General features: G+C 36.3%; 1 protein-coding gene across 1 annotated transcript in view; it reads right to left on the bottom strand.

Annotated features, from left to right (window-relative positions):
- col7a1l (collagen type VII alpha 1-like) overlaps window positions 1-21,201 on the bottom strand; it is a 178,183-nt gene that overhangs the window by 61,284 nt on the left and 95,698 nt on the right. The window contains exons 55-76 of the mRNA XM_088922609.1: window positions 20,624-20,695; window positions 19,178-19,213; window positions 18,349-18,390; window positions 18,079-18,132; window positions 17,940-17,978; window positions 16,285-16,356; window positions 15,709-15,744; window positions 14,864-14,920; window positions 14,714-14,758; window positions 14,391-14,426; window positions 13,521-13,547; window positions 12,380-12,472; window positions 11,845-11,910; window positions 10,602-10,619; window positions 10,474-10,509; window positions 10,043-10,081; window positions 9,517-9,552; window positions 9,275-9,409; window positions 7,690-7,797; window positions 6,239-6,463; window positions 3,415-3,525; window positions 246-290 (exon numbers count right to left, since the gene is read on the bottom strand). Coding sequence (XP_088778735.1) covers window positions 246-290; window positions 3,415-3,525; window positions 6,239-6,463; window positions 7,690-7,797; window positions 9,275-9,409; window positions 9,517-9,552; window positions 10,043-10,081; window positions 10,474-10,509; window positions 10,602-10,619; window positions 11,845-11,910; window positions 12,380-12,472; window positions 13,521-13,547; window positions 14,391-14,426; window positions 14,714-14,758; window positions 14,864-14,920; window positions 15,709-15,744; window positions 16,285-16,356; window positions 17,940-17,978; window positions 18,079-18,132; window positions 18,349-18,390; window positions 19,178-19,213; window positions 20,624-20,695 — 1,428 coding nt within the window. The remainder of the gene's footprint in view (window positions 1-245; window positions 291-3,414; window positions 3,526-6,238; window positions 6,464-7,689; window positions 7,798-9,274; window positions 9,410-9,516; window positions 9,553-10,042; window positions 10,082-10,473; window positions 10,510-10,601; window positions 10,620-11,844; window positions 11,911-12,379; window positions 12,473-13,520; window positions 13,548-14,390; window positions 14,427-14,713; window positions 14,759-14,863; window positions 14,921-15,708; window positions 15,745-16,284; window positions 16,357-17,939; window positions 17,979-18,078; window positions 18,133-18,348; window positions 18,391-19,177; window positions 19,214-20,623; window positions 20,696-21,201) is intronic.

Below are 21,201 nucleotides of genomic sequence, written 5' to 3'. Positions count from 1 at the left end.
TAAACTAAACAAATTAAACAAATATACATATATACAACACATATATGTAAAACAAACCTTTTTTGTCTATGGCCAAACCAAACCATTGAAATATTTTAGTCTAGTTAAATCTAAATAAACATTAATTCTGTTAAATCATATTTAGTTCATGCTTTAACATTTTAAAAGTAACATTTATAATTTGTTTTATTAACAGAAACCACTAAAAGCATAAAATTGCATTCCATTTTAAAAACACGATTTACCATAGTTGATTTGTCTCTTTTATTTCTTCTTGAGTTTCCCTTGCCCTGTTCAGAAATATTAAAGATTATTTAGAATCAAAAAGTTAAAACGATCTAATATATGAATAAACTCAATAAGCCCACTTCAGGTATATTTGAGAAACCACACTTAATACATAATAGCACGGAATGTGGGGCATTGTAAGACTATGATGTCCATTAAAATATTTTATGTGCTAGTACCAAGACAATAAATGAATCATATTCAGAAAAAACTTTAATCATGTTATACTTAAGATCAGTAAAAAACAAAGTTCAAATGCACAAAATGAACCTTTTGCTTCATCAATGCCTTGCCCAATGCCATAATTTGTGGCTGACAAATTATATGCTTGTTTTCCAGGTATCTGCAAATCTTTTCAGGAATATCTTTAAACTCAGACACTTGTTTTGTTCTGCTTTGAATTCTAAATTTGCACCTGCAATCAAAATGTAAGGTCTAAAAAGCATCATTTGTTAATGTTATGGTATTTACGAACTTTTTAAAAGTGGCAGTTTTATAACAGTCAAAGAGTATGTTATTTGCTTTACTTTTCAAACCGTGACAAAGAATTGTAACCGACATTTTTGACTAGCAGAGACTGAAGAGAGAGATATGGTTACTGTTTAGGGTTTGGTAAGGTATACTGATGCACAATAAAATTGTAACATCTGGGGATGTTTATAATGTTATCTACAGTATATTTTAAGTTTGTTGACTGTTGGAGTGATATCCTTGTGAAAACAAAATCCTGATCACAAGTTATGAGATTTCATGACTTTCAGTGATTTGTATTAGAGTTAAGTTAAAAATTGACAAAATGAGTTTATTGAGTCAAGGTTATAAAAAAATAAAATGATCCAGTCTACATTTAAACTTCATTTGGGAAGACCAGGGAATAAGGCTACCACTGCCACAGGTTGTTGCTACAGCTACAGTAGGTTGGGCTGGCCAACAAAACTGTGGGACATGGTTCAAACTGCTATGCAGCAGTTTGAAGAATACATAGTGAATGCTGATCTGAGGTGCATCACAGGTCCTGGACAAGGCAGGTTGCATGAGCACCCTGTTTGTCAGGCACAACGGCAAAGTATGCTGCCAAGGAACAGGAACAACATTCTGGACGAGGGCTGATGGGAGGTGTCGGCGCGTGGAGGAGTGGTAAACTGCTTAGCAAGGTAGCAGCATATCTTCTCAGCAGAGAAAGCAGAGTGCAGTCTAGACAACTGTGTCTTAATAGCTGCAGACAGGTAGGAGGCCGCAGGAGAGAGAAAGCTGAAGAAACAGCAAACCCAATGCTCAGGGACATCAGGGGATAAAGAGAATGAGAGAAAGAGAACTGGGCACCACCGAGTAAGTTAAACTCTATGCCTAGTGATGACAATGAGATAGTGAAGAAAGTGAGAGCTAAAAGGCAAAGAGTGAATCTTTGAAGAAAATAAGTTCTCTAATGCCGGGTAGTGTAAAATGAGAGAAAGAAAGAGCTGGGTGCCATCAAGTGAGTTAGAAGACCAAATGAGTGAGAAAGTGTGGTGAGCTGTAAGAGTTGCGTGTTGCATAGAAAAAGACCAATGAGAGAGAGAGGTTCCCAGAAGGGTTCTATGGGGTCCCTTCAAGACATCCTAAACTATTTTCTCAAGCAGTTCCAAAGGCCTGTAAGGCAGCTCAACCAGTTGCTATTGAGAACTCCCTCTGGAGTTACTCCCATACAGGAACCTGGACATAGACCGATGGCCTTTTCCTTGTGTCTGTGCTTCTACACCTTCTAATTTGTCTATTATCCACTCCTCTATCCCTCTTCCTCATGTAGAATCTTACTTCTCCTGGTTGTCAGTTATTCAACGAGGCTAAGGGTATTTAATTTGACCATCTTTTTCTCCATAATACAGTAGGTGGTTTTCTTTCAAAGCTACCACTCCCTTCCTTACAGGGACCAGGAGTAGTAGTTAGAAAAGAATGGCCTCTAAAATGCCAGGGGATCATGTGACATGGTGTGACAGATCAGATTCCTCATAAGATGGTAGCCAAGCATAAGGAATTTGTGACATAAACCCCTGGATCATCACTGGACCATCAGTTAGCCTTTAACCTTCTCGTCCCTACAAGTGGTAGCAATGGAAACTATTCTGATTCGGCCATTTCTGTTTGGCCGGTCTTGCCCTTAAGATCTTCTTTTTACTGTCTAACTGACGCGGGAATGACTGAGGCTGCTACTTATTGAAAGTTTTCCCCTGTTTTTAATAACCTAAAAACCTAAAGTCTGACTGCGAGACTAATAACCTCTAACCTGAAGTCTTGTCTTGAGTCTAGTAACATAACCAGCAGCCTCACTGCAAGACTGCACACATTATGCCAATCAAGTCTTAATGCAAGACCTAGGAAACCAGGAGCTTCACCATGAGACCATGAGACTCCTCCTAATTCCCTCAGGTATTGCTGCCGAAACTGGCCCCTCTTCAAGGGTCTTGAACTTTCACTCACTCAGGAGTCTCCCCATAAAAACTGTTTTCTCACAGTCACCCTGACAGTGAGGGTTTAACGTAAACCTGAACCGACCACTGTCATAGAGAGGCCTTATTTAAGGGAAGATGTGCCCCTAACAGATGATGCCAATTCCATAATAACCTTATGCACTTCATACCCCTGAATCTGAAGTGTCGTGATGTCACCCCATCGTGACTTACCTTAATCCTGACAGTCATGCTGCAGCTGCTCTGCTATGCATGGACAGGTGAGTAATGTACAGTAAGATAGGGCAGCAAGTGGGATAGTTCTGTCACGCTGATACTTTGGAATGTTTTATTTTTATTCAGTGAGTCACATTTCATACTCAAAGCCTATCACGATTCATTGATCTGTATTCTTGTTCGCATTTTTAGAAATTTTGAGATTCAAGACATTTGCTAATTTTCAGCGATGATAAAAACTATTTGAGTAGATCTAATAGACCCGATTCTTTTATTCTTTTGTGCACCAGCATAGTATTTTATTCCTTATTTATAAATCTTATATTTCAAAATTGATATTTTTTATTGATTTTTAATTAACAATAATCTGTCATACAATTCATAAATATTCAGAATGTACTTTGTATTATATGACAGATACACTATTAATGTCAACATGGCATCCATAACCTCTGAGTCTAACCTTTCCCTTTTCTTTGCTTTTCCTCCTCTCAGCAGATACTTTGTTTAAGGAATCTTCCTCTTGACTTTTTAGAGTTTCTCTCATTTCTTCCACAGCTGTTTGGGACCTCTTCTGGCAAAGAAAATAAAAGCATATTTAAGTATTTTCCTTCTTACCTTAGTGAACAAAACTAAAACCAAACACAGTTAAAGCGTCAATATGACTGTGAGCATAGAACAGTCTCTTGCAATATCCATTTATCATTCCCCTGATTCAAAGGAATGAGTCACGCATGTAATCTTGATCTAGTTTACCCAATAAAACTAGATTAGGAATTTGAGATTTATTCTATCTAGATTTTCTTACCAATTTATGGTTTTATACACAGTAATGGTATTTATCTCAGACATCGTCTTGCAGTATAGATGGACACATTTTTAACAATCCATCGATTCAATTTAAGGTCATGAGGGAGCCAGAGCCTATCCCTGCAAGCAATGGGCACAAGGCAGGGTACACCCTGGATGGGATGCCAGTCCTTCACAGGGCCTACGCACACACAAACATGCACACACTCACACCAGAGAAGCCAAATAACCTACAGTTCCATGTAAATGTTTGGGCAAAATTGCCCTGGTCAAATTGCAGGTTTCACTGAATCTCTAAGTGAAACGAACACAGCCTCTGCAGGGTACAAACTTAAACATGCCATATTTCTGGATATTTTAATCCACAATTACTATTTGCTGAATTTAACATATTGAAAAAATAAAACAGTGAAAGTGGCACGTGCAAAAGTCAGTCGTTACTTAGGAACGCCTCCTTTGGCAGATAACTTCTAAATGTTTCTTGTAGCCAGCTAAAACTCTTTCTATCCTTGCTTTAGGAATTCTTAATGGGAATTAATAGATAAAGAGAATCATCTATCACATAAGCTTTTCAGGTTAAGTTTTATTCTTTCATAGTAAAGAAAGATTTATTTGTACTAATGTAGTCATGTTATTTTGCAGCTTTTTGCACAACTGGACCTCTGATCTGGGATCACATAGTTTAATTGGGACAAACAGAGGAAAATTACATAGTGCAAAATCCAGTCAGACCAAATGTTCTTCAATGTACAGTAGTTTTACTGTGATTGCGTGTGGGAATGTGTTGCTACATTGGAATGAATGCAATGGAAACACAATATCATCAATACTAAAATAGTTCAAATCATATCTAAGTGTCAGGAATGTGATGATGACAATTTCTGGGACAGGATAATGAATGTACTGTACATGTTTTAACCTATTACTGTCCGAGACCCTTTTAGCCAATGTCCACCTGGAAGTTCCTCCCCTTATACATTTTGTTATATCTCTGCAGCAGAACATAGCAGGAGCCTGGTTCAGGTCTTAAATTCAAGCTAATCTCCTTGGCTTTGTGTGTGAACAGTCAGATTTTTATTTCTTAATGTGTCCACTCAGCAGACAAACATATGAAACAGAAACAGCAGGCAGAATTTTTTTTTTGGCCTTCAGAGGTTAGAATTTTCAATTCTAGGCCTGTCAGGTAGCTGAAAATGCTTTGTAGGCCCTGGCCTAGGTGTTAACTAGTTTGGATAAAACTGTGGGACAAGTTGATCAATTTGAAAAAGTTCTACATAATGTTTTGTGAAGACTGGACTTGGAATGAAATTTCTTGCATCCCAAAATAAATCATAAAAAATATTGAAAGCAATAACAATAAAAACCATTGCAATTCCTATTAAAACCTTTAGACACTGCTAGAGAGCCCTTTTCTGCTGGTGTGAAAAAAGAACCACTGATAAGAAACTGATTGATTACCCCTTCTGAGTCAATGACTGACAGCTAGAAGGCAGGCGGAATGCAGCCTTAGGCTTCTAGAGGAAGTCTCACCCCCTAAGGGCTCTGAATGGCTAAAAATACAATGAATGACAGCGTTTTTTACCAAGCAGATCACCTTATTTCTCGCGGTCCAGTTTCAAATATCTATTCCAAAGCCAATAACGTTCAGTTTCCTCCAGGTCTGGAGGTGGGTTAGTCTAACCGTTTGTGGATATATATCGTGCTTCAGAATAAGGTAAAAACATGGGATATATTTTTGTTTTTGTTTTTGGTTTTGGGGTCATGTTTTGCTGGCTTATTGATTACCTTATCGATGCACTTTGGAAGTTTGGAAGTGCATCATCAGATATAAAGTGTCTTTGTGACTTATTGCCTCTGTGTTTTTTGGTTCTGAAAACGTTTTTTTTTAAAGATCCGGTTGTCCTTTTTCGATTGATAACAGGTTTTGTGGTTTTGTTGATAAAAAATGATTAAATATGATGCAGCTTTCAAAAGTAAATATTGACTTACGCCATGGTCACTTGTGACTACGCAGCACACAAGTATAGTTTGATTCAATTACCGTTTTTTTTTCGGTTCTAAAAACGGTTTTGTAGTTTTGGTGATGTAAAACGATGAAGTGAGATGCTCCTTTTAAGTCCATTTTTTCTTAGACCGTGGTCGCTTGCGACTACGCTAATAATTCCCCCTATTCATGATGTGCCCTGGAATGGACTGGTTCTACCGATTATCTGCTGTTTTAGGTTCTGGCTCACAGAAACTGGTATATTTTAATATTGTGCATGGGTTTAGAATGACTCTGCTTTTGTAGTCTCAGCTGCATAAGTCTGTACTTACAGGATGTCCAGCAGCTAAAACAGGGGTCACACCTCTACATGCTGTACAGCTCTAAAATGGCTGATACACAAATTCATTTAAACAGCAATAAAATGAAAAATAATCAGGGCAACATCAGCAATTTACAATATAATTCCATTTGTACTCACTTCAAACAGTACCTTATCTGCCAAAGACTGTGCTTCTAATGATTCAGGCGTTTGCAGGAAATATTCCGGTGGAGAAGTGCCACCAACGTGGCCTGTAGTCACAGTTTGATCATCTTCTTTCCCATTGTTTGTATCTTCTATGAGTTCATTTCCTGCATTGCTATCAGTAAGCGAACCATGAATGACTACTTTGCTGTCAAAAGCTGTTCCTTCCTTGGTTTCAAAATCAAATGTATCCTATAAAATTAATAATGAAGCCAACAAAGATGTTATATTTAGTTAATTGACAAATAAAAAAAAACAATAATGCAAACATAGTGACATTTGCTCAATATTGTGGAGAAAACTAAAAAATGAAAACAAAATTCAATGTGACCACATCTTATGCCTGACATCTACCAATAAATATACTGCATCTTTATTTAAAAAGGAAACTGTTAGATCTTGTGCCTTTTGACTGTTTTTCTGAAGTTCTGATTTTGTGTGGTTTATTAATATACATAAGTTTTGGTAAAACAGGAGTCAAGCCATACCCTAAGAAATAAACTTTCACCTCTACATCTGGAAAGCATCAGAGACCATATATACTGTATAACCTCTAACCAAACAAGGTTGGAAGGCAGAAGTCATCCATAAAAACGTAATCTCTGTGAGGAAAATTCTGAAGGATACTGTGAAACTCAATTAACACATTTTTGAAAAAACACAACAATGGACAATGTTAGGCTAGCCTCTGACTAACGTTTTTAGTTTTACACAATTTCTGCCTTTCACGATATTCTCTAGAATCGGTGAGGCGACATAACTACATCATTGTGTAGGTTGTGTGACACCATAAGGAGCTGTAAGGCTCAGAAGCATGGTGTTAGTACTACAGTAGTTCACCACAGTAGTGTAGTGGAGGAATTAAGAAAAGTAGAAAAGTCAACAAGCTTTGAAAAATAACTTCATGTGATTAAGCAATATGACAGCAATAAGGGAACAAGTGATATTGTCAGTATTACCATCTAGAAGGAAATAATAGCTTGGAATTGTGTTATGTGTGTTACAAAACTTAACTATGTGTTACAGAAAGGTTTTAAATGGGTTAAAACCTGGAAAATGTCTATCAGTGAAATATGTCTGAACTGCATATTGCCTCCTACATTTCTACGTTTCTAGAGCACATCTATTGTTTTAGTCAGGGAATACTTCTCTTGTAACAGAAAGAGGATTTTAATTGATCCTACCAATGACACCTTATAGTCAGTTCTATCTCAGAGTTTAAGATCAATAACCAGCATCTATCAGGCTGGCTGTTCATAGTAACTAAATTTAGGAAAGACAACATGACTTTGGTGTCTGTCTGCAGTTATCAGAGTAACTGTTTTGCAAACAGTATCTTCAGCATTTTTCTTTTAAAACATGTTAACCTACAAATAGCTGCTTCCTACGATTTGTCAAACTGATCTTTTCAGTCTTACTGGTATGATGGGAGCTGGGAGTAATTCCTCTGTCACAGTGTCCACACCTTCCTCAGTCAAGTCCATTTCACTCAGTGGTTTACTGGAAAGATCATATTTCAAAGAACTCTGCAAAGAAGAGCAGTGCAAATTTACTGTACATGCTCATGTTTTTTCTAAGAAGAGACTTAAATTTTAAGAATTGGTTTACTGTATATGAAAAATAAATTGCAACAAATTAAGGCAAGTATACTGTATATTTCTACATTAAATTATTCTACCATGACCGTTGGTGAGTCTCATAAATTGAGTCTTTTAAATTGAGCAATATGATACAGAGCCTTTCAAGTCTTGACATACAGTATGGTTTTTTTGCATCTGTCTTGTTACATACTGTAGATTAAAAAGGCAAAACAAATGCTAAGAGATTACCAAGGAGAGAAATATTAGAGAAATACTGCTAAGGTCTTTTGATTTCACAAAGATGTCAGGTGACTTAAAATAATTTCCATTATTTACTATATTTCCCTAATGTATCTGACAGATAATTTTATATCAACAGGTACATTCTGTATTTGCTTAGCAATGAAAATGGGTTGGCTTCAATGACTGGTGCACATTTAAAGCTCATCCAAATCAAATTGAACAAAGTAGGTCATGCTTTATTTCCAATCTAGAGTTTCTTTTAAAAAATATATTTTCTGTAAATGTGTTTACTCAGGAAAATCAAAGAAAAAAATACTTCAGATTCACAATGGATACTTTATATTAGTTCTGCAATATTTAAGAAGAAAGTAGGGGTGTTAACCCCAGTGTCCTGGACATACAGTATTTCCCCCTGGTCTTTATCAATCATGACCTCCTTATTATCCCCATCTATGACTTGGCTTCATCACTCTGTGCTCGTTTCTACTGATAGCTGATGTGTGGTGAGCTTACTGGTACACTTTGGCTGCTGTCGCACCACACATGGGTGCTGCATATCGGTGGTGGCGGAAGGGAGTCCCCACTGTTTGTAAAGCACTTTGAATGGAGTGTCCAGAAAACCACTATACAGTATACTGTATGTGTAAGGATTTTATTTTTTTTTATTATATAATGCCCTTTAGTGAGATGTTCAAACAAGGTTTCTACAACTTGGTCAAGCACTTTGTGCTTGCACATTCTGGCATCACAATACTTCACTCTGAATGTCACTTGTGAAGGCATTTCTTATGTCTCTTGATCTGTTGTGTAGTGAGGCAATTAGTGCATAATGGCTGTTGTGTATCACCCGGATGGATGCAACACCCCAGTGGTCGATTATGTGGTACAATTATTTGCTATACAAATTTTAGATGTTATCCATTTCCCAATAGTTTAGAACCTGATTACAAATTAATTTTTTCTTAGTAGGCAAAAAACTAAACGATACAGGTAAAATAAAATTAAAACCCTGAGCATTTGAATAACCCATCTGAAGTACTATATCTCAACTTGAAGAGAACCCTATTTTCTGGAGCAGGGCAATGAATTCGTAATATGTTTTATTATTTTATGTGCACAAGCCTTACTGACCTTACTTATCTTGAGAAGAACCTACAATGAGAATCATATGCATACTTACTGTGTAGTCTGTAACGTGGTTGTAGTTAATTCTTTTCTTGTCACCTTTGCTTTTCTTTGAGCTTGTAAGCTGTGGCAGTACCTCCTCTATGCCCTCCTGCACCAGCTTGTCAACAAGAGCCTTCAGCAGGGGCAGCTGGGAAACAGACAAGCCTTTTAGAGCTGCTGGTCTTCACTTCAACAGGCGCAGGGTTTATTTATGAATAAGATCATGGCAAAGTAAGGGGAGAGGATTAACTTTACCTTAATCCCGTAGGATTCAAATAGTGCTTCTAATTCCTGTGTAATGAGAGAGAGAAAATCCTACAATGTTAAAATGCCACTACTCTTCTAATTAATTTAATTTTTTTTTAAATGGAGCTGCTTCAAGGTTGAGGATGGAGAGGACAGAGCAAAGCATCCAATGCAAAAGTACACTACAGAACTAGCCTGTGAAATTCTCATTACACTTCCACATCGATGGCAATATTAATCTGCATATTGAATTTACCAATGTCATACATGGTGAATAAAATGGCAGAGAACGTTACATAAAAGATATAGTATTTATCCTGATTATAACTTTGTGAATGTCTTGCACTTCTAAGTGATGTGTCTTTTGGTGCTTAATATACAGTTTGTGTATCAATAACATAACAGATACATACTGTATGTTTAAAGTGGTAACATGTATTCAACAGAACTATTCAGGCATAGCACTGATGCTGTTAGTGTCCAGTAAGGAATGGATTATGATAACTGAATTGGTTATGAGACAGGATTTACTTACCTTCATTTCAAATAGTTTTCCTGCAGGACCAGGATCACCCTAGAATTAAAAAAAATAATATCCAGAAACACCACAGTAATATTGGCTTTAATATAATCCCATGTCTAAGAATACAGTACATTCACACCCTTACATTTTGAACTAAAGACACCACCTCAATTTGTTGGCATTGTCTTGTTGAAGATTGGTATTTATTTTACTTTCTAAAAGTATTCATAAATATTTTTTATACCCAAATTACTTTTTGACACAAATGCCAAAATTACCAGAATACAGTTATACATTTAGCACTAAACCTTTCATCTCATATTATATGGGATCATGTTACCAACAAAAAAGACATCAATGCATACTAATGGACTTTCTTATAGTAAGTGACAAACAAGTAGTGCCACAGGAAATCCATACTTAATTCTGAAGAAATCACTAACCTTGTCTCCTTTGCTACCTTTGTCTCCTTTCTCTCCCTACAAAAAGGTAGAATTATTCATTATGAGAATACCAAATGGGGTGAATAGGAATTCATCAATACTTTTTTGAAAACAGAATGTGTTCTCACCTTCATGCCTGGAGGACCCTGTTATACATACAAAACATAAAAATAAGAATAGATACACTACAGGTATTGAATGTTATTAAATGCAACTGTTTCTAAATTCTGATATTTCCAAATTTCCCAGTTTTCAAACCTAGCTTAAAAAGCAAATGAAACCATTCTTTGAGAACTAGAAGAGTACACATTTAACCTAATTGTAAAGAGTGAAATTTTAAAATTTTAATTTCTGTTCTCCGTGATACCTACAAATATTCAGCCATTGTCAAAACCCGTTTTGAGACTAGGTTAAACAAAATCTTATTTGTATGAGTTTTCAATTGCATAAAGACAGGAGCCTCATATAAACAAACATACAGTAAATACTGATGTATTAATTTGCATCTGTTGATAGTTGAATAGATGTTTTGATGTCATATGACTCTAGGATTAATCTCAAACTCTTCTGTGTCTTCCAAACTTCAGTTCGTTTTTTTGTACATAGGTTTCAAGCACATCAAAGGAGTTTTGAAACTTTCCCACAAAACTGTAGATTTTGTATCCGTCTTCAGGCTGAAGCCTGGGATAATTAACACTAACAAGACTGAGTCCATGAGGAATGAGGGCAGCTGAAGACTGTGTGAAAGCAGAATCATGTATTGACTTTGTAGAAACCTGGTTTAACCCTCTTGGCCGAGGCCAGCCTTGTGGACATAGGACAGGGAGACTAGGACCCATATGCCTGGTGAAAAGGCGATGAGAGGATAGCTGCATAGGTGGAAATGGAGGGGAGGAGGGATAAAAAACAAGCAAAGAAGAGGAGCATGTGACATGTGGTATATACAGTATGGAAATGTGAGAAATTAGGTCGGGATTAATTGTGGGTTGTGGCAGCTGATCTTAGTCCGCCTGCCCTCATCCCTCCTGAACTTTCGTCAGAGCTCCATTACAGAAACGAGTTGCATTACATACAGCTGAACAGTAAGCTTAGAATAAAAAAAAAAACACAAAAGCAATTAATAACATCAAAAGCAGCTTTTGTGCATTTTAAATGAGCAGCTGGACTTTGAAGCAAACTTTTCATTTAACATTGCTCCGCACAAGCAATGTGACAGAGAGGCAGCCAGATCTAGTGTGTTAAGGATTCTAAAGAAAAAGGAGGAAAATATATATATATAATATACGTAATTAACAATTAACATTTATATAAGGGGGTATAGAGGATATAATTTTCCAGAAATCCCAAATGGAACAACAGATCTTGACTTACAGCAACTCCAGGAGGACCCATAGGTAGAGGAAACAATGGCTTTCTTGCATTTTCAAATGAGGCACCCTAAAAAATCAACAACAAATGGTCATTTTTGAGGTACCCGAGAAAATCTTTGCTGACACCTCACTTTTTTTTAGAGCTGAGAAAGGAGCAAATACACAATCAATGGAACATGATAGTGAAATTAATGAACAGAGACAAAAAAGGAAGCATTCTTAGAAGGTAGTAGTTCAGGTGGGTAGCTGCGTCAGCATGCGTAGGCTGCAAAGGAACAAGTAATAGGTTTATTCCATGCTGAAAAAAAGAAGAAAGAGAACACAACGTTTCGGCCGTGGAGCCTTCTTCAGATGTGAGCTCACACCTGAAGAAGGCTCCACGGCCAAAACGTTGTGTTCTCTTTCTTCTTTTTTTCAGCATGGAATAAACCTATTACTTAATCTTAGAATGTGTTCCAGATATAACTGTTACAGCACTGTATATACAATGTTAACACACATGACAGTGTCGCTGTGACAGAAAGTGGCCGCCCTACCTCCTCTGGTGTGAGGTCTGTAGGGATGTTCAGCAACACAGGAGGACCTGGCAAACCTGGAGCCCCAGGCTCTCCTTTTGCCCCATCCTTCCCCTTCAGGAAAATAAGAGCATTCATTTTCTTATGCAGCAATACCATATGCTATGTCATATTATATCATAGTATATTATGGGAAGTCTATTCACGTACGGGTAGATACAAATAGGAACACACTTTCACTAGGGCCAGTTTTCCCAGAAGCCAATCAACCTACCAGAATGTCTTTGGACTGTGGAAGGAAACTGTAGCACCCAGAATAAACCCACACAAACTTCAAGCAGATAGCACCCCAGGAGTTAAATTCAAGGCCCCCATTACCTGGATGTCCAGTGAGGCAGCAATGCTAAGCACTGCACCATTGTGCCACCCTGTGCTATACAGTATTTATCACTATCTTGAAAATATGTTACATACAAGGATAAAGACAATTTTAACGGGACTATACTGTATTTCCTGTGGTGAAACACTGGCACCACTGAGAAGGACACAGTCACTTGGTCCCCAGTGCCCATTTGTTATCCTCCCTTCTCTGCTTGTGGTGGAAGGTGCCTCCTGCACACATCTGCACCATCTCTCTCCTGGTCCTGTCAAACAACGTGCTCCTTCTGCTGAATTGGGGTACCGAATTGCTCCCCATTACTTCTGTCCTGTGTTTTCACTTATTTTTACTATGTACTGTATATTATCTATGTGTTGTTTTTTATTCCATTTATTTTACGTTTAGTCTGTTTCTTGCCCCGTGAGAACTACTGGATCTTTTTGTTTCACTGTGTAACCTCCCACGCTCTTTTTTATTTCTTTAATAACTTGCCACTTTGCTGTTTAATAGTGTACACCCCAAACCCTGCCTAGACACTGAGCTTTTCTAATAACAGTTAAGGAATAGGCATGAGATGGACTATTGTTTATTAGGATAAAAACAGCTGGACACTGCTAATGTGTAGTCCAGAATATGACATTATTCTGTTTTTCTTTATTACAGTAGCACTTCTGAAGTTACATTTCTTGTCTGGTTATTTGTGCGGTGGCACATTTTAAATTTGCATACTTTTTTACACTTCTTTTCATAACAGAACATAGTATAACCCACAACAAAACTTACAGCACTGCCTGGATCGCCCCTTTCACCCTGTGGAAGAACAGATAAGAGATTTGTTTTGCATTACTGTAAGACAGGCAACAGAGCTTCCTTCCTTCAGCTCTACAGTACCTCAGCTCATCAGTGATTTTCGACATTAAGAACCATGAAAGATTACAGCAAGAGGGGTTTAAGTTAATTTTAGTCCATAAAGGTATAGTATATATAAATGGACACATACAAATTTTATGAGTTGTTAAACAATAAAGATAAAGTGTCTCTCAAAGTAGAAGAACAAAGAACAAAGAACAATTGTATAGAACTCTCAAAGGGAAAAATCCTCAATAAATTATTCCTTACATCAGATACTATAAAGTATGTCTCAGACCTTGCCTGTCTTATTTGATATTTTTAACTACACAAATGTTTTGTGGATGGTTTTAATTCCTTCTATTTAGCCATGGTAAATTGAACGGTATTTCAATCATAAATGTTAATTAGCCCATTTCTTGGGAGACTAACAGTTAGTAGACTACTTACAAATATGCTGTAACTAGTCTACTAACAAAGTCCATAGAAATAGAAATAAAGGTGCAATATCTTCACTGCATTACAATTACAGACTGGATGTAACCCTGATCAGAGAACAAAGCTGAGGATGTAATGCTGAATTACCTCTTCATAATTCACATACTGTAGATCCGACAATGGAAATGTAATATGAAACCTCTGATAAATGTATTCATAGTATTATATATAGACTATAAATATAATATTATTAACAGATAAAATGCCAAATGTACATTATCTATTAAAGTTTATTATTGAACCTTATTTTAAAGTGTTACCAGCTAAACTGACATTTAGGGATGTACGGCATTGTCATTCCAGTACCTTTCCTCCCTTTTCTCCTGGAAGTCCAGGTTCTCCCTGAAGAAAATGACAGACTATTGAGCAATTGTTGCATAGTTCTTAATACAAAAACATTTTATGAATAGTAACATTTGTATAATAAGCTATTAAAAAAATGCATGTTTTTATTGTTACTCTTCTTGCTAAAATAGTAAAAAAGTAGCCTGATATTAAGAAAGTAAACAGCGATTATAATATTTTATTAACACAATAACACCAACTGTGGTGCCTGCCGTCACTGCATTGTTCCACAGACAAATTTAAAAACATGTCGGAAACGGGTCACAATCAGAAATTTCTCTCACGTCCTTTCCAGCGGCTCCACGCTTTCCGTCAACACCAGGCTTCCCCTACAAATGTTCAACAGGGCCAAGTGTTAGCAGAGCCCCTAATCCACACAGGATATTCTTGCTTAGAGCAAAGAGCTGACAAAGGATAGACAGTACAGTACTTACAGGGGTCCCAGGAAGGCCTGGCATTCCAGTTATGCCCATGCGACCAGGCTCTCCTTTCTACAACAGAATGTATTATTATTCCCCCAGCCGTTACCCTCTTGAACAAATGCTCCCCATGGCTTTCAAAAGCGGGTTTCATTTGGTATTTCCTGTACATTTATTTTTTGTACCATTTATATGCCTTTTTTTACTTTTTATGTGTTTTGGGGGTATTTTTATGTATGTTCACAGTACGAAAGCATTTACTGTGCTGTGCCTTGTTGTGCCTAGAGCAGCAGAAAAGGTTTTAGTGTAAATAAAAACATTCAAGTTTAGGGCTGTATAAAACTAAATATACTTCAAAACAAGACTGGCTGATATTTTGTTTTCAAATAATGTCTACTGGCACACAAATTTAAATAGAATAATGCACTTTTTCTTTAGAAAATGCAGTATTAATAAATAATGGCTATAGTGTACAAAGTGCTTATTGTAACCATAATATATACAGTAACAATACTAATGTTAATGGCCAGCAGTGATTCCTAACATGGAACCTTATATAGAGCTTCTAACGATGTGTGCAAGCCTATAGTGAAGTATCATACTTATAGCTGTCTTTGTTTGTGCCCTCAAGTAATATAACTTGCATTCTGAGTTTTTGTTTGTAAATCACACGTTTTAATGGTCCTATTTTTTTTCTTAGTTATTTTTAAAAAAGATCTGTTTGATCTGGTTAAAAAATACGAGAAATATGCCAAATTCAATGCAAAGTTATTTGCAAAAAAAGATATATTAAACATATAACCATTCATGATTGCATGAAAAACTCTTTTTGGAGGAAAGCTGCAGACTGGAATACTTACAGCACTGCCAGGATCTCCCTTCCTTCCTGGTTCACCCTGAATAAAGGAGGTGAAATTGAAGTCATTATGTATAAGAATAATATGAAACTCAAAGGAAAAAATGATACAGAGAATTGAAAAGAACAACTTTTGTAAGAAAAAAAGCATTTGACTTTTGAAAGAACTTTCATGTAGAAACTCTTTGAAATAATGCAGTTTTCTGGGATGATCTAGGCACATGCAGAGAGTGTACAGTGAGCCCTTTAAAACTCTGCTTTGAAACATTTTCTAAAGTAAATCTGCAAATACCAGAGCCAGCTCACAAGGTGACGCCTCACCCCTTTCTGTAAATTGCTTTTGTAGGGTTCACCAAGGCACAAGTCACCAATTCCATTTTTCTCTGGTGAGGTTGATAATGTCGTCCTTACTGCCATCAATGATCAGTATGGCACAAACAAAACTGACAGGAATTGTATTTACCTAAAAATATGATTATAGTATGATGCAATGGGTTGAGGATGAGGATCAAAATACTTAATTCGTATGTCCACAAGTGTGGTTAACAACGGCATCTCTTACCACTGGAAATAAACTAACCTTGGGCCCTGGAGGTCCTGGTGCACCATCCTTCCCATCAACCCCATCCCTGCCTTGAACTGCTGGTCCTCCCTGCAAAACAGCATGTCTCATGCAAAAACAGTCCATATTTGTCTTCACAGTTTGAGCACAGCAGTCTGTAACATGTTCAGTGACAATATGTGCTTAAGGTCCCTGGGAATGTACCCTATTACCTGCACAGGAATAAAGAATGTCTTTCATGGCTCTGATACTTTTATCCCATGTGTTTTTCCTTTGAGATGTTTTCTCTCTTCCTCAATCAGACAGAACAGGTTCCATGCCTCTAATGTGCTCCAAATCTAGCTTTCACAGATTTCAGTTGAATGAAAGTCCAGAGAGCAGGCAAGCTGCCCTCCTGTTCGAAAGTACAAACATATCAAAATGTTTCCAAAATATGCACAAGTGATATTTTTAGCTGCCAAAATTTCTTAGTTACATGATTCCATATTAACATTCCCTCTATCAAGTGGTATTAAATCTGTAGTGCAACTTTTTTTTTACAACAATAACAGCAAGGACAGTGTTCTCATGACATTCTTAGAAAAGGTTAAACATTATAGCTTTTTATGAAGTAAATAAACTTTATATAGTTAGAAAAAGCATGTCAAAACTTTTCCAAAATATGCACTGTAAGTTACTGAGTTAAAAAAATGTAATGCATAAAATGTTTATGAAGAAGGTGAAATACTGTCATGCACTTTGTTTTTTATGTACATGAGATATACAGTATATTACATTGTACTTCTGTTGTTTTCATTTTCAGCTACCAACATTTTCCTTTAGTTGTAAAATTCTATATTAATATTCCATTTTAAGCGGATTTAAACATGCGAGTTAAACAGTAGAAGAAACGGATTAAATGAAGCAATTGTTTCATTTCATCATCTAACACAAGTGCTACCTATTGATCATCTTTGGCCAGTGAATTACATAAAGCAACGCTCCACGTTAATGCATGTACCGCATATTCTGAGTGGCTACACATGTACTTATCCAGTTCCTATTTTTTACACAAGACGTGCCTGGATTATTATTATTATATGACTGGCTTTCCTCTGAAGAAAAAGAAGTGTGATTTTTTTTTATTTCATTAACAAGTTCACCAGTGTGATGCAATCCTAATATTTGGATGCATTTGAAATTGACTTGTGTTAATAAAGTCTTGTTATATACTGTATTAATGATTAATGTACTCTAAATTGAGGTTCTGTAGAATGTTAGTGCTAAAAGTTAATAAAGCATCCACAGATACAGTATAAAGTATAATAATAACTATAACAGTCAGTGCATGCGAACGTACCCTGAATTTAATGCTCACATAACCTCATTTCATCACTACTGAATATCTTTGGATTTTTGGAAATTCATTAGGTCTTCAATTTATAGTACAGTATATTGATGATGAATATATTATCTATGAAACTTTGGTTCATATAATCTGATATATTTTAATGAATACCACCAGTGTTCATTATGTTTAACAATTCAAGCCTCTATCAAATAAGAAGTGCAATGAATATTGTTGAATCAAAATGCTAGTGAATAGAAATGGAAATACAACATTCAGCATCAGGAACTAAACATAGTTCTATAGTATATAATATAATATACAGTATAATAAAAAAAATACATACCAGTCCATTTCCTGGAGGCCCAGGACGCCCTTCTGGCCCCTAATGGAAAATAATTAATGCAGTGTCATCTTTGTGAGCTATGACTGGTGTACTGGGCAGGACAATTGCCCATGAGAGTGTATCTAGGCTATAAACTTACCCTTGGTCCAGGTAGTCCTGGGTCACCTGGCAATCCTGGCTCACCGCTGTCACCCTGGTGCACACAGGCATGAATATCAGCAAGTTCTCCTCTTCAGTCACATTCATGAAGCCTCAGAACTTTTACAATAGACCTAATTTTATGATGATATCTAGCTAACACCTTTCTGCTTGGCACAAATTTACATGGAATTTGGAAAAGCAAAATCATTCAATTCAAAACATGCACACTTCTATTGGTTTTACTCAGTTATTACAAGATGTTATTTACCTTTTCACCTCTGGTGATGATGCTGTTCTCAGACAGCATAAACTGGAATACAAATGATAAAGACAAAGGAAGATTGTGAGGAAATAGTCTGAGAAAATAAGCTGTGTTTTGCCTTTTAATTTATCAGCTTTATTCTGCAACAAAAATGAATATTAATATGTGCACCTATATGTTTCCTACAAATAGAATTTTTGGTTGGAAAATATATACTTTGAAAGCACATTTGAAAGGATACTTATAATTAAGACATGCCTTGGAATTATGCTTAGGACAATGATGTTAGCAATAGGAAATAACTGCAAAGTTTTTTGGATTTTTATAATGTGTTTTAAGTGTTTTTGGAAGAGGAGTATTTATACAGCCATGTATGTTTATGACTGTATAAATCGTATTTGAAAATTATTACATCTTTTCGACATGAAAGTAAATACACTGCAAAAGAAGAAAAGAAAAGTGAAAAATAAAAGTATTCACTTACAGAAGGCGGCCCAGGTGGTCCAGGCTTTCCCTTTGAGAATTGAGGGGAAAAGCATATTGTACAGCCATATTATAATTCTGCAACATAATACTACAAAACAGTATTGAAAAATAAAGGAGAGCTATATATTATTCTAACCATTAAGCAATTATTCTAGCAATTGCAATTAACACAGTCAATTCAGAAAAAAATACGGTTTTAAAGTAGTTTATATTTTAAGTGAAATTGCAAGATATTTGCAATCAGTAAAATCAACAACTGACTATTGCTTCTCTTTTTTAACTTAAATGTTTAAGGAAAGATACTTGTAGTAATAGGTGAAGCATCACCAATTAAAACAAATGGACATACAGTGTCTCCTTTCTCTCCTCTAGGTCCCTGTACGCCCTGCAACACAAACAGAAACAAAGTCTGATACTGCTGGAAGCAGACAAAGTTCCAGGAACAGAGATGGCAAGACCCAATGTCAGTAGCTTTATTTACACTGATCACCTGACCAATAGTATTACTACATTGTTGCACAGGAAAAACAAATATAACAGTATGTGGCAGCATTAAAAAGTTTAATCATACAACTGAAAACACCTTACAAAACAGCAGAGAGAACTGCAATAAATGCTGGAATCAGGATGGTGTTTTCCCAACTACAGATCAGCAACTTAACATACTGTAGATCAGTGAATCATTTGTCTAGTTCAATAAGGTCAACCAATCAAACAGTAATGATCATAGAGGTGAGTGCGACAGAGTTAGTGATAAATGTTATGGCAGAGTGATATATAGTAAGACGTCATGTTCCAGAATAACTGGAAGCGTTATAAGCCATTCGGTAAACAATATCATACAGTTAAAGATATTGTATGGAGTAAGGACATTTTACAAAGATTATACCTAAATGAATTTGTAAAACAAGATTTATTGTGCTAATGGAAATTTGAATGAACTTAATTTCATATAAATAATAATTTATAATAATTTGTATTTCAGTAATATGGATTTGGATGCTGTGCTTATACAGTGCTTGCTAAATTATTCAAACCAAAACGTTCAACCTAAAGTCTTATAAGGGTAAGAAAAGGTACAGTAAATGTCAGCACAAACTAAAGAAAAAAAACATAAACATGAATATTGCATACGTACTCAGACCTACAGTATGAATTCAATATCTGGTGGAAGCACCTTTTTTCCCAAAGTGCCAGGGGTTATTTCCACCTGGAATGGATGCGCCCTTAAAAATCGTGCATTATCTTGGAAAGTACAGATACAGGCCTCGTTGAGGTCTGGAATTCAAGATATAACCAGAAGACTTCTTGTACAAGTCTCTACAGACTTAGTGCAATTTGGGCTCATTCTTCCCGGCAGGTCGCTTTGGGATTGCTTTTGTCAAGTCTTTCCTGAGATTCTCAACAGGATTCAACTCAGGATTTTGAGAGGAACTGAAATGACTGACAGACATTTTATCAGGTGCTAAATGGCATTTGTAAAACAAGATTTATTGTGATGAAGGAATTTGAATGACCTTGATTTCAAATGAATTTATAAGTCAGTAACATGCGTTTTTGTGGTGACATCAATAAGTACTGTAGGTGCCACCTTGCCCAGCTGCTCTGTTCAAAGGGACAGAATTATCTAGGCAGTGTCTGCTTAATTCCCACTTCTTAATGAGCATCTTAGTCTTCATGGTTGAATTTCTGCTTTAAACTACCTGACTGAATAAATTTAACTAATCTTCAGAACATCTAAGGACTGTTCAGAAGGTTAGAAAATGAATAAGTTGTGGCTTTAAGCTGTGCTTACTGGTGCTCCTTCAATCCCAGGTTCTCCTTTTTCCCCAGGATCTCCAGGTCGTCCAGGAAGCCCAAGCGGGCCCTGGAATAAAAATAACATTTGAAAAAGCCAGTGAAAATAAATAAATGTAATTTCTGTAAATAAGCTGCTCCAAAGAAAGATTTCCATTTCAGATCATAAGCCATTGTAGTAGTTTTCTGAGGCTTTCAAGTGGTTTTCTGTGGAACAATAAACTACAAAGATTCAAGCAAGCAAGATAGATCCCAATGGCTTCCTCAAATTTTAAAATTCCTTGTCTTTTTCTGCTCTTGTACTCGGTGGATGTCCTTAATTTGCTAGAGCACTGAACAATGGTTTCTGTTTCAACAAGCCAAACACACTTTCTTCCACTGCATTCAATTTACTTCCCTTCGCTATACTGTATGCAAGAAAAATGTAGTTGCTGATAAAACAGTTTTGGGTTTATTTCTCATCCTGAATAACATCTAAATATGACATTATCAAAGAAGTCATCAACAAAGTAAACTGTCACATGTGAAATCTAGTTCTGGCACATTCAGTAACAAACGTTTATTATCTTAAATAGA

This window comes from Atractosteus spatula, chromosome 8, assembly GCF_055471065.1.
Source record: "Atractosteus spatula isolate fAtrSpa1 chromosome 8, fAtrSpa1.hap1, whole genome shotgun sequence".
NCBI classification, from domain to species: Eukaryota; Metazoa; Chordata; class Actinopteri; order Semionotiformes; family Lepisosteidae; genus Atractosteus; species Atractosteus spatula.
This window is presented reverse-complemented; position numbering and strand designations above follow the sequence as displayed.